General features: G+C 63.3%; 1 protein-coding gene across 1 annotated transcript in view; it reads right to left on the bottom strand.

Annotated features, from left to right (window-relative positions):
* The window catches only part of UNC13A (unc-13 homolog A), a 36,452-nt gene extending 25,348 nt beyond the window's left edge, over nt 1-11,104 (bottom strand). Inside the window, exons 1-11 of the mRNA XM_082297680.1 lie at nt 11,007-11,104; nt 6,125-6,154; nt 5,703-5,802; nt 5,354-5,471; nt 5,049-5,172; nt 4,802-4,875; nt 4,668-4,722; nt 3,914-3,949; nt 3,172-3,382; nt 986-1,178; nt 570-775 (exon numbers count right to left, since the gene is read on the bottom strand). Coding sequence (XP_082153806.1) covers nt 570-775; nt 986-1,178; nt 3,172-3,382; nt 3,914-3,949; nt 4,668-4,722; nt 4,802-4,875; nt 5,049-5,172; nt 5,354-5,471; nt 5,703-5,802; nt 6,125-6,154; nt 11,007-11,028 — 1,169 coding nt within the window. The 5' untranslated portion in view covers nt 11,029-11,104. The remainder of the gene's footprint in view (nt 1-569; nt 776-985; nt 1,179-3,171; nt 3,383-3,913; nt 3,950-4,667; nt 4,723-4,801; nt 4,876-5,048; nt 5,173-5,353; nt 5,472-5,702; nt 5,803-6,124; nt 6,155-11,006) is intronic.
* Between the last annotated feature and the right edge of the window lie 952 nt (nt 11,105-12,056).

Genomic DNA, 12,056 nt, shown 5'->3' with positions numbered 1-12,056 from the left:
AGAGGAGTGACACTCACTGAAAATGGAAATGCTCAATAATGATATTTGAATCCTCTGTCCCCAAGATAGGAATCATTCCCATGCTGCACCAGAAACCTGACCACCAATTAATTCACCTGTACAGCACAGGAGACCATGGATGAGCTTTTTCCAGGCCTAGGGAGAGGATCGACTCCCATGAAGGAAATCTCCTCCTCTGACCAAGCTCCACCCAGGGTGCCAAGAGCCTGTGCCAGAGGAGAGGAATCACAGCCCCGAGACCCCATTCCCCCAGCCCCAGGTTCGTCCCAGGTTACGAACCTGCAGCCTTGGAGCCCCAGCAGCTTTAGCCATGCTTAGCACAGGGGGTGGCTGGGGCAGGGCAGTGCCCAGGGTGCTGGCTCTTGCCTGGGTAGCACAAGGTGGGCTTCCCCCATGGCTCAGGCACCTGGCAAAGCTCCAGACATGACAGAAGGTCCCTGGTCCTGCGCCAAGCACCAGCACCATCCCTGAGCCACCTCCAGAGCACCCTAAGTGCCTCCAGGCACAGTGCCATCCTAGGGACACCACAGCCCAGCTCCCCCTCCTACCTCTCAGCCGGTTTTGGGGGCTCAGTCTCCGGGGCTGCCTCTTGCACAGGAACTTCCTCCTCTGCCCGCTGGGCCTGGAGGGCCTCAGGGGCTTCCTGGGGGACAGAGATGTCCTTCTCCTCTTTCCTCTCCTCTTTCCTCTCCTCCTTCTTTTCCTGTTGCTGAGGCTTCTGCTGTGGGACCAGCTGGGGTGGCTGCTGCTGCTGCTGTTGCTGCTGTGGGACCTGTTGCTGCTGCTGCTGCTGTGGCAGGGGTTTCTGTGGTGGTGGGTATGTTTCATGCTCAGGGGGTTCATAGGTGTCCTGCTCCCGCAGTTCCTCCTCCTCCTCCTCCAGTTCCTCCTCCTTGGGGTAGCCTTCCTCAGTCTCGCTGTAGTCCTCAATGAACTCTTCCTCCTCCTCCTCCAGGTAGAGATCATCATCATCCTCCTCCTCCCAGCGCGGCGAGTCCTTGCGGTAGCTGACAGAGCTGTGGCAGGAGTGGTAGGAGTCCCCGTCCCTCTCGTCCAGCTCCGAGTCTCTCAGGCTCTCGTTCTCGAAGTCCTCGCTCAGCTGGGAGCTGCCCTGGCTCAGCTCGGCCGATGAGGCGTAGCGGCTGCTCCCTGTGGGGCTGAGGGGCCAGGGGACACAAGGACAGGGCTCCCGTGGGTCCGTGTCACCCCAGGCAGAGCCCCGGGGCCCCGCACCAGGGGCAGGAGGATGTGCAGCTCCCATCGGGAGCACTGGGCTCCTCATCCTGGGAGCCGAAGGCACAGAACCAGGAGAATCCTTGGGCTGGAAGCAGCCCCTCAAGCAGGTGCACTTGCAGGGTCTGACCTCCCTGCCTGCGCCTGGGCTGAGAGTGGGGATGGGGGTGACAGTGTCTGTCCCCTAGGCTCACCCCAGCCAGGGGTGGGGGCAGCAGCACCCCCAGCCAGATCCTGCCTCCTGCTGCTGCCGGACACCCTGTCCTGCCCCCGACACAAAGATCTGTCACCCAACCTCTACCCTGATGTCTTAGTGCTCCCTGCAGCCCTCCCAGGCACCCCCACCCCAGGACACCCCCTCAACCCCCTCACTCCTCTTAACACCATCCCTACCCGAGGCTCCCCTCTCCACTCTTCCTGCCAGGCCAGACCCCTTCCCCCACCCCATGTGCCCCCCAGCTCTTCCAGCCCCCTCCTCTCACAGCTGCCTGCACTGGGGGGCCCACAAGGGCCCTGTGCCCCGGGAGGCTGCCAGGGACAGGGCAGCCCCATGGCTCCGTGGGGACAGGCTGACAGAAGCAGACATGCAGACAGGACAGGGACATGCCAAGGAAGAGGCCGACACCACGTCTCCAGCACTGGCAGCCAGGGCTCAGGGGGTGTGTGAGGGGACAAAGAGGAGGGGCTGGGATGGGCAGAGCCCAGAATGGCTGAGCCAGGCTGTGGGAAGCCAGGGGACACGGCAGGGAAGAGAGTGCTGGGGGATGGCTCAGGCTAGTCCCAGCTGGGAGGGGTACTGGCATTATCCAGGTACCTTAGGAAGGAGCATTTGGGGCACAGGGATACAGGAGACACAGCTCACACCTGGAAACCCCACATCTCCCCATCCTGATCCTGGCCAGAGCTGGGAGAGGGGCCCTTGGCACATTGCAGGATCCCAAATCACTGCATGAGGCTTTTGCCCAGACAGGCACACCCTGGCAGGTGACCAGGAACAGGGGGTGGCATTTGAGTCCCCAAGGGCCCAGTCCCACACCCGCTGGCACGACAAGGAACGAGCAGCAGTGCTGCCAGACAGTCGCAGTGCCAGCCAGCGGGACCAGGATGCTGGGATGTCACCCCATGAAGCAGGGTGCAGCAGCAAGAAGGAACACCACAGGGCTGGGGGGACACCTGGAGCATCCCAATGCTGTCCCTGTAGCAGGCCGATCCGGGGCGGGGAGCGTGGCACAAGGCCGCCCTTGCCAGGACTGGTGTTGGCCTCACCATGGCTGCAAGGACCGACCACAGCACTCTGCGACGGCACACGGCACACGGCACAGGTAGCCACCCACCTATCCGATAGGTCTAGGGACCGCCTGCTCTCAAGGGAAGGCTGGCGGCTGGTCCGCCTGCTCGACTCAGAACCGGACTCAGCGTCACTGCGTCCGTTTGCGGCAGAGTCTACGCTACCATAGCGTCTGCCAGGGGAGGAGAGGAACATGGTCAGCGAGCTCCCAGGTGCCACACCGCCGCCACCCGCCACCCCCTGCTGCCGTGGGGACGCTGGCAGGGAGGCTCTGTCCACTGGATGGGGCTGGCACTTTGGCCTGGGCTCTGCCACGTCTGTGTCCCCAGCCAGCCCACACCCCACTGTCCAGCTCCCAGCAGGGACAGCCAGGGGTGGGGGGCCCCAAACCCACTGAGGACAGAGGAGGGCAGTGACCCAAAAGAGTTTGAAAACTTCCTAGTGAGAAGGAAAGGCTTGGTTGGGGCCAGCACCACCCCACTCTTCCTCACCTCAGCATCCTTCCCTCTGTCACCCACAGCACCGGGAGCACCATCCCTGGTGTCACCCTGGGGACCTGCTGGCCTCTGTCACCTGCGGGGGGGGTTGAGAGAGCGGGTCCCAGGGTGAGCTGGCTGTGGCCACACTACCTGATGGGAGCCTGGTCCGAGTAGTCCATCTCGTAGCTCTGCATGGAGTCAGTGTAGGAGTCGCGGGAGCTCTGCTGCTGGTGCCTCATGGGGTACTGGTGCACGGAGGCGTTGGGCTGGGACGTGGTGTAGTAGGGTGGGGGGATGCTGTTGCTGGTCTCGCTGCGGTAGTCACTGTCCCGGTCGTCCACGGTACTGTCGGGGTCATCGTCTGCAAGGGGCCACAGTGAGTGGGGCAGGGGATGGCCCAAATCTTCCCCCCACCCTGCACAGACCCTTTAATGCCACCACTGTGTCCCCACCACTGTGGGACCGTGCTGGGGAGGTGGGCCCAGGGCAGGGTGAGGGGGGAGCTGATGTGTTCACAGCGCAGGAAGGGTTTGGAGGGATGAGGGGAAGGCGGAGGGGGAATTTGGGACATACAGAAGGGGGAAGAGGACGCGGGCAGGGACCCTCCCTCTGCCCCATCAATGTTCCACCACAGAGGCAAAGCCCAAGCTGCTCATTGCCACTGGGACACCCCAAGGGCACAGAGCCCCATGGTGCCATGTCCCCACCAGCCCATGGGGACAGCCCTGCCCAGGACAGGGCACTTGGTGACACTGTCCTCACCCAGTACAGAGTCATGGCACAAGGCCACAGGCTAGACCTGAGCTCCAGGTCCCCTGAGCCCTGGGCCAGGCAAAGAGAGATGTGCTGGGGACCCCCAGGCTGGGAAGAGATGAGTGGGCAGGATACTTACTCTGCTGTTCTCCCCAGCCAAAATAATTCCAGTTGCCTACAAAGAAAGGGGCAGAGGTAATAAAGATGGAGGCAGCTGGTTGGGAGGAGCCAGCATCTCCCCAGAGGGCACACTGGGCTGGGGACACTGCCCTGGGGACAGCATCCAGGATGGGGCACACTGGCACTGGGACAGTGCCTGGGCCTGAACATGGTGACACCAATCAGGACTGGAGACTGTGCCTGGGGAGGGCATGGTGTCACTGACCCTGGCTGAGGACAGTGCTACAGCCAGGCATGGTGGCACTGACAGGGGACAGGGCCTGGGGCTGGGCACAGGGGCACTGAACCATGCATGGCCCTGGGGTGGTTACAGAAGGGGAAACTGAGGCACGGGTTGGGACAAACTGAGCTGCCACCCCAAATGCCTCTGCAGGGCCCCCATCCAGCAGCCCCCAATCACCAGCCTGCTGCCCCTCGCCATGGGGGGACCATCCTTACCAGCCCCACTGCTCCCATGCCCTGCTCCCTCCACCCACAGGAAGGCTCACCCACTGCAGAGCAGGGAGACAGCAAAGGAATGCCAGCAAACACGGGAAGGACAAAAGGAGTGGGGATGGGGACAGGGTATGGGGTGAAGCTGAGCCCCACTTAGGGCGGGGTCCAATGCCCCAAAGCAGATGTGGAGCCCACCCCTTAAAATTCCTCAGTGTGGGATTGGGGAGAAAGGAGGGTGTGGGGGTCCCACAGCGGGGCAGGGACAGGGCAGCACTTACAGCACTGCGAGCCATGCACGGGCAGAGGCTTTTCCTGCTCCTCCTGGAAGGCATACTGGGGAGAGAGGGGTTGGTGAGGGCTCCTGCTGGCAGCACTGCCCCTGCCCCCTCACCCAAGGCCTGGCTGCACTCACATCATCCTGGTCCCGCATCGCGTTGAGCTGCTCCAGCTTCTTGGCCCAGTACCTGGCCTCCTCCTCAGGGATATCTGCGAGGGCAAAGACCCCAGCTCGTGCACAGACCTCGCCCAAAACAGCCCTCGAGCTTTTGGGGCCACAGTATCAGACCCTCAGCCCCAGCCCCAAGGCTCATGAGCATCCTTGGGGCTGAGGGCGAGGAAGGACACGGGCCGGGCCTGGGGGCCAGGGATGGGGTACCCACCCAGCGGCAGCTCAAAGCGGGTGTCAAGGAGGATGCGGTGGAAAGTCGGATCCTTGGTGCCCGAAATCTCATTGTCGGTCATGATGACCTGGGAGTCGAGCGTGAGCCATTCCCCAGGGCCCTCCTGTGGGGTGGAAATGGAGTGAGGAGAGCTCCCAGACCCCCCTTTCCTGGCCCCACAACCCCAGCACACACAGTCTGGCCTCAGGCAGAACGGGGAAGGCTCTGCTTGGCCCAAAGGACAGCTGGGGGTGGCACAGGTCTCTTGGGGTTCAGCAGGGAGATGGCTGTGCCCGGCTCCCTACCTCATTGGACTGCCGGATGGTCCGGAGGGGGATCCACACCGTGCCCACCATGGTGTCCCAGATGAGCCCCTTGTTCCACACCTCCACAGTCAGGCCCAGGTCCAGCCGATTGATCTCACTGGGGACAGGAAAGGTATCAGGTCATCCCCCATGAAGTTAACCCCCCCCAGGTTACCCCTTCTCAGCAGCCCTCTGGGACCACCCCAGCTTCTACCTGTCCCCTTGGGCCCAGGACTCAGGTGAGCCTGCCAGACCCGGGGTCAGGGCAGTGGGGGGCTCCCTGTGTTATTTATGGGGGTGAGGGGAGCAGCAGGGATGGGGGAGCTCGAGGGGACCTCTGGACACTCACAACATGAAGTCCTGCTCCCAGGAGGGCAGGTTGCCCCGCACCGCGATAGTCGTGCTCTTGACATTTTGCACCTTCAGGGTCACGTAGGTGTTAAATTTCTCTGTGGGAACAAGCAGAGGGTGAAGTGACCCCCAGTGTGTCCCCAACCCCTGCCACTGCCCACTGCCACACACGCTTCCCTCAGCACGCCAGCCCCAGGATGGATCCTACATCCAGGGCTGGTAGGATGTGAGCCCCCCGCGCCTGTCCAGGGCACCCCCATCCCTGTGTGTGTCCTCCCAGCTTGCCAAATGATGCCTCCAGAGCTAAGGGTCCCCTCGCCCCCCGTCCCCAGCCCTTCCCCTGATCCCACCACATCCGACCAGCCCAAGAGCCGCCCACCCTCTCCCCTCAGGTGGGCAGGCAGGTGGGGTCTCACTTACCTTGGGGCCCATCATACTTGGCCTTTTTAACTGTGGGGACAAAGGGAGAGAAGAGAAACAGGCTGAGACCCTGGGGGAAGGTTGGGGATCCCCACCAGGGTGTCAAGGGGATGGGAAGACCCCAGTCCTGGTTGCCCCCCACACCCCCCCCCAGCTGCCAGGTGGGAAAAGTGTTGGGATCCCCAATGCCAAATGAGGGTGGTGGATCAGACATGAGATGGAGGTGGGCATCAGAGGGGAGCAAAGGCTCCCCCAAAAAACCTGCTACTCTGGGACAGCTTGTAACCCCAAATGACCAGCCTTCCTCTGTTGAAGGAATGTTACACCCCCCCCCCTTTTGATTTGGGATTTATTTGGAGAAACAGATGATGTTACCATCCATATCCAGAGGGAAAACCTGTGGTCTGGGGGGCCTTGTCCCCCACTCCAGGCCCAGTTGGGTGGCACCAGCCCAGCAGGACCAGGGTTAAGGCTCTCCCAAACCACTGACCAGGACTTCCCACAGGAAACCTGGTGGGTCGGGGGCCTGCCCAAAACCAGCCCCAGAGGTGGTGGAGACAGCCCCTCAAAATCTTACACGGCCCCAAAACATTGCCACTGCACTGCAGCCCTGTCTGCCCCCGGGGGCACTGTGGGGCTGGTTCCCATCCTGCCCATTGGGGTGTGCAGGGGGCCCTCCGATCCTGCTCAGCTCCAGGGGAAAACCCCCCCAGTCCTGGCTGTCCCCCCCCAGCTTTACCCAGTCGGGTGGGGGTCGGTCCCCAACTTTTGGCTGCAGTGGGGGGGGGGGGGGAGGGGGGCACAAGGAGCTGAGCACAGCCAGGTAGGGACGCTGCCAGTGCCGGGGGGGGGGGGTGGCGGGGCCGAGGGGTGTCCTCGGGGCTGCCAGGAGGGGACCGGGCAGGGAGGGAATGACACAGCACCCGGAGAACGGCTAAATGACGCGGGTGCCAGCGGGTGCAGGACCAACGTGACCGAGGAGGGATGAAAATAGCCCTGGCGACATCAAAGGTAATTTGATTTCGGAGACGTGCCACTCGCCAGCCGCTTATCAGCCGCCACCAGCGCCGGAGGGGACGCGGGGCTGCCGCCAGAGCCACGTGCCCGGCAGGGCTGGGAGGTGGCACCAGCGGCCTCGGGGAAACTGAGGCAGGGGGAATCATCGCCTCGGAAAACAATTGGGGACCCTTGGACTCGGCTGCCTGCCCTGTGCCACCGAGAGCTGGATGACACGCTGGGTGGCTTTTTGTCCGAAGGAAGGCCACCAGCCACGTCACCGGCAGCCATGTTCCCAGGGAATCACAGGGCTCCAGGAGCTGCAGCTGCACTTAGGGATGGGGAATTCACACCTGGGGGGTGGCACAAGGCGCCAGGATCCCAAAGATCCTCGAGTGACACCAGGCTGGGAGCCTGGGGGCTGTCTGGGGATGGCTGGCATCACTGAGTGTAATAATGATGTAAATTAAATATAAGGTATTTATACATTATATGATACATATTATAAATTGATATTATTCTATTCTAATACAGCATTTGGAGCCAAAACCTGCCTGTGGCTGACAGGGATCCCCTTCCCCCGGGCCCAGGGGCACCCACTACTCCTCACCAGCTGCTGCTTCCAAAAAGGAATGGGAGAGCAGAGGAAGGAAAAGCTCCAAAAATACCCGAGATGACAGGAACAAACAATTACCCAGGGAACACGTGGCTTTCCTGGCTGTCATCTCCTGCCAGGGAGAAGTCCTGCTGTCACCATCTGCGGGATGTGCTGCCCTCACACCCATCAAAGGGTCCCCAAAGCTAGCACAGGGGTGGCGAGTCCTGGGGTGCCACCCTGGGGCTAAATTCTACCTGAGTCCCCAGGCAAGGAGTTGAGGACAGTGTGACACTTGTGTGACACCAACAAGCTGGGATCTTCCCAGGCTGGGGGATCTGGCTCCTCTCTGGGGACATTGACCAGCTGGGGAAATTGAGGCAGGAGGCAGCTGGCAGAGATTGGACTGGGAATGGCAGGAAAGCTGGGCTGGGCTGTTGGCATGCCACAACAAGCCTGTCTGTCTGTCCACCCCCTGTCCACCCCCTGTCCACCCATCCTCCTGTCTGTCCATTTACCTGTCTCTCCACCCACCCGTCCCTCCGTCCATCCACCCATCCATCTGTCATCCATCTTGCTGTCCATCCATCCACTCACCCCTCTGTCCATCCAGCCACCCCTCTGTCCATCCAGCCACCCCTCTGTCCATTTACCTGCCTCTCCATTCACCCAATCTTCTGTCTATCCATCCATTCACCTGTCTGTCCATCTACCCACCCCACCACCCACCATGTCCATCTCCTGTGTGTCCACCCATTTACCTGTCTCTCCATCCACTCCCCTATCTGTTCATCCACCCATGCCTCTGCCCGCCCACCCCACTATCTGTCCACACACCCATCCCTATGTCCATCCCCCGATACATCTATCTGTCCATCCCTCTGTCTGTCCATCCAACCCTCTGTCCATCCCTCTGTGCACTCCTCTGTCCATCCTTCCATCTGTCCATCCATCCATCCACCCCTTTGTCTGTCCTCTCCCTCTGTTCCTCCACCCCTCTGTCACTCCCTCCACCCACCCCTCAGCCTCCATGCTCGCGTCTCCCATCCCCTCCATCCATCTGTCCCTCCGTCTCTCCATCTGTCTCTCCGGATGCCCGTCCGCCCGCCTGTCCATCTGTCCGTCTGCCTCACGCCACTCCAGACACCCCCTCCTGTCCCCACTCACCCCACAGTCCCAGGTCACTCCAGTGCCTGTCACCCAGGGACACCCCATGGCACGAAGCCCCCAGGAGCTGCACGTGGCCGCAGCTCCCCAGGAGGGGCAGGGAAAGCTTGGGGGAGGCTCTGGGGTGGCACCCCCGCCCCCGGGACCCCCAGAAATAGCATGAGAAGCGTGACCAGCGAGTGGTGACGGGGCACTGGGGGAAGCCCCAACCCACTCAGAGCTGTTTCTCAGCAGCCACCCCCAGCGCCGCCGAGGGTGTCACCACATGTGACAGTCCTTTATGTGGGAGTAAAGAGGCGCCCCCCCCGCCAGAGGAGGGTACCCCAAATCTGGGGCTGGCTGGGGGGCACACGGGGGCACGCCAGTTGTGACACTGCCAGGGGAGAGGGGGCTGTGACAGCACCTAAAGGACAAGGACATGGCAGGGGGTGGGAGGGGGCACAGCCCCCATCCTGAGGAACTCAGGCAGCACCAGGAGAGCCCCATATTCCTCCAGATTTCACCTGGGGTGGGAAAATCCCAGACACCCTATGTCCCACCTTGTCCCAGATGTCACTCTGCCACCTCCATCTTATGACCCCATGACACACAAGTGCTACCTCATCCCCATCAGGGCCTTGGGAAGAGGGTAGAGGGATCCCCTTCCGACTTCTACTCCCCCCTTACTGAGCATTCAATCCAGAGTGACCAGCGGGGCTGAGGCCCAGCCAGCAGGACTCATCTGTGCATCAAGCTGGGCAAGGTTCAGTGTGCTGGGTGTGGGGCTCCCCTCCCTGTGCACTCCCCCCAGTTCATCCCAGTATAGGGTGACCAGCACCAGATCCCCTAACTGAGCAGCAGATCCCCTAACACACCAGCACCAGACCCCCAGGCTCCTACCCTGACCCCCCCAGCTGCCCTGGCTCCCACCAGCATCACCATGCCCAGGTGGGGCAACACCTGCAGGGGCATAGGGGGCTGCAGGAGGTGGGGCTGGGGCTCGGGGTGTAATTTGAGGTAGGTATTTAGGGGTTCACAAAGGGACGTGGGGAGAGATTGTGGGATTTGGGGTGCATGGGGTCTGTTTGGGGGAGTGAAAATGTAGAGATACATAGATGGGGAAAGATGATGTTTGGGGTTGGAGGGATTTTAGGGGTCGAGGGTGCTTGAGGGTGGAATTGGGGGGTTGGGGATAGATGTGGGGTGCTGGGGGCACATATGGGGTGTTTTTCATGAGGGGGTGTTTGGGAATGCAGAGGGCTGTGCCTGCAGGATGGGGGTGCCTGAGGATAGGCGTGAGGGGTGGGGTCCTGGGGGGGTTGATTAGAGGGGTATTTGGGGAGAGATGGGATGGTGGGGGTGTACGGGCAGGGGTGTTTGGGAGATGAGCACGTGGGGGTCTGCGTTTGAGGGGGGTGTGGGAAGAGACGCGGGGGGGGGCAGGGTGGGAAAAAGGGGGCTCCGAGGGGGCGGGAAGCTGGAGATTGATAGCCAGGAGCGGCTGGGGTGGGCGGCACGGGGGGATCCCCCTCCCCACGGCGGGGGAGGGCTACGGAGGGAGCCCGGGGGGGGCTTATAGGGGAGCCCCCTCCGTCCCCGGCAGTGGGAAGTTATGGGGGGAGCTCCCTCGCCACGGCGGTGGGAGGTTATGGGGGAAGCCCGGGAGTTGTTACGGGGGGAGCCCCCTTCCCAGGGCGGGGTGGGAAGCGGCGGGGGGAGAGCCAGGGAGGGTTATGGGGGAGTCCCGTCCCTCCCCTGCCGTCCCCATGGGGCGGGGGGAGGCGCAGGGGGAGCCCCGTCCCTCCCGGCAGGGGTTTAGGGTCAGGGTTCGGGGGGATCCCGGGGGGTTCCGGGGGGATCCCTGTGCGGGCAGGGCGCGCCCACAGCCCCGTCCCTCCCCCACTCCCGGCTCCCGCGCCGCGCGCGCGCCCCCGCCGGTTCATTCATAAATCCACGCGCCGGGTGCTTGTGAATGGAGCCGTTCCCACGACCCCCCCTTCCCCCCCCCGCCCCCCTGCTGCCCACACTCCCCTCAGCCCCGCCGGCCCCGCCGGCCCCGCGCTGCCCCCTCCCCGCCCCGAGCAGAGGGGCTGCGGGACGCGCCCCCCGCCCCGTCCCCGCGGCCCGTGCCCTGTGCCCCGGTACCTCCGACGCAGAGCAGCGACATGGCGGCGGTGTGGGTGCCGGGGGGCGCGGGGGGCGCGGGGGGCCCTGGCCGCCGCCCGGCTCTAGCGCGCCGCCATCTTCCCTCAGCACCGCGGACAGCGCCTGACGTCACCCCCGCCCCCGCCCGCGCGGCGCCGCCCCCCGAGCCCCCCCGAGCCGGGGCCGCGGCGGGTCCGGGGTCCGGCGGGGCGGGACGGAGCGCGGCCGCACCCGCACCGCCCGCCGCACGGCCGGAGGCTCCTGCCCGAATCGGAGGGACTGTGCTGCCGGGGGGGTGGGGTCTGGCTGGCTCCTACAGCCTTGGGGGGCTGTCGTGCCCTCCTTTCCCTGGGAGGGTGGGGTCGTCTGGCTTGTGCAGCTGCGGGCGGGGGGGGGGGGGGGGTGTTGTGTCCTGCTTGCACAGCCTTAAAGGGGGGGTGGTTTTGGGGTGCAAAATTTATCTCACCCTCCCCGGGCAGCGCTGTGCATGTCCAGGGATGGGTCTGAGCAAGTGGGGGCACACTGTCGTTGTCACTCCCCCATTGTTGTCCCCTCTCTCGTCTCGGCCACCGAATGTGACATCCCAAAGAGATGCTCAGCTCTGGGCAGGGATCCCAGCTCAGGGGCTGCAGAAGCTGCCGTGGTCCCAGACAGGGACCAGCACCCATCTCCGGATGCTGACCCTCATGGAAGGGGTCCCACATGAGGGTAAAGCAGAGACCTTCACCTCCATCGCTGGGGGCACGAGCTCAGACAGGGTTTCATCCTGTCCCCGCCTGCTTCCTCTTGCCGTGGAGCCACGTGATGGACTCACGCTCCCATCCTGCTGGTCCTGGTGGCTTTGTGGCACAAGCAAAGGTGTCACCATGTCACTCCCATGGGATCATCGCATCTTGCAGGGAGCTGCAGGAAGTGGGGTCAGGAACACCAGGGGCAAAAGAAGATGCCAAGGGGCACTGAGGCACGGAGCAGCGAGGGAAGATGTGCACACAGGGTACCTGTTGGACTGGGTGCCCCGGCCTGACCCTGCTCACTGGTCTCACAACAGTG

The sequence above is a fragment of the Coloeus monedula genome, assembly GCF_965178545.1.
Source record: "Coloeus monedula genome assembly, chromosome: 27".
NCBI classification, from domain to species: Eukaryota; Metazoa; Chordata; class Aves; order Passeriformes; family Corvidae; genus Coloeus; species Coloeus monedula.
The sequence above is the reverse complement of the archived record's forward strand: the minus strand, read 5'-3'. Positions and strand labels throughout refer to the sequence as shown.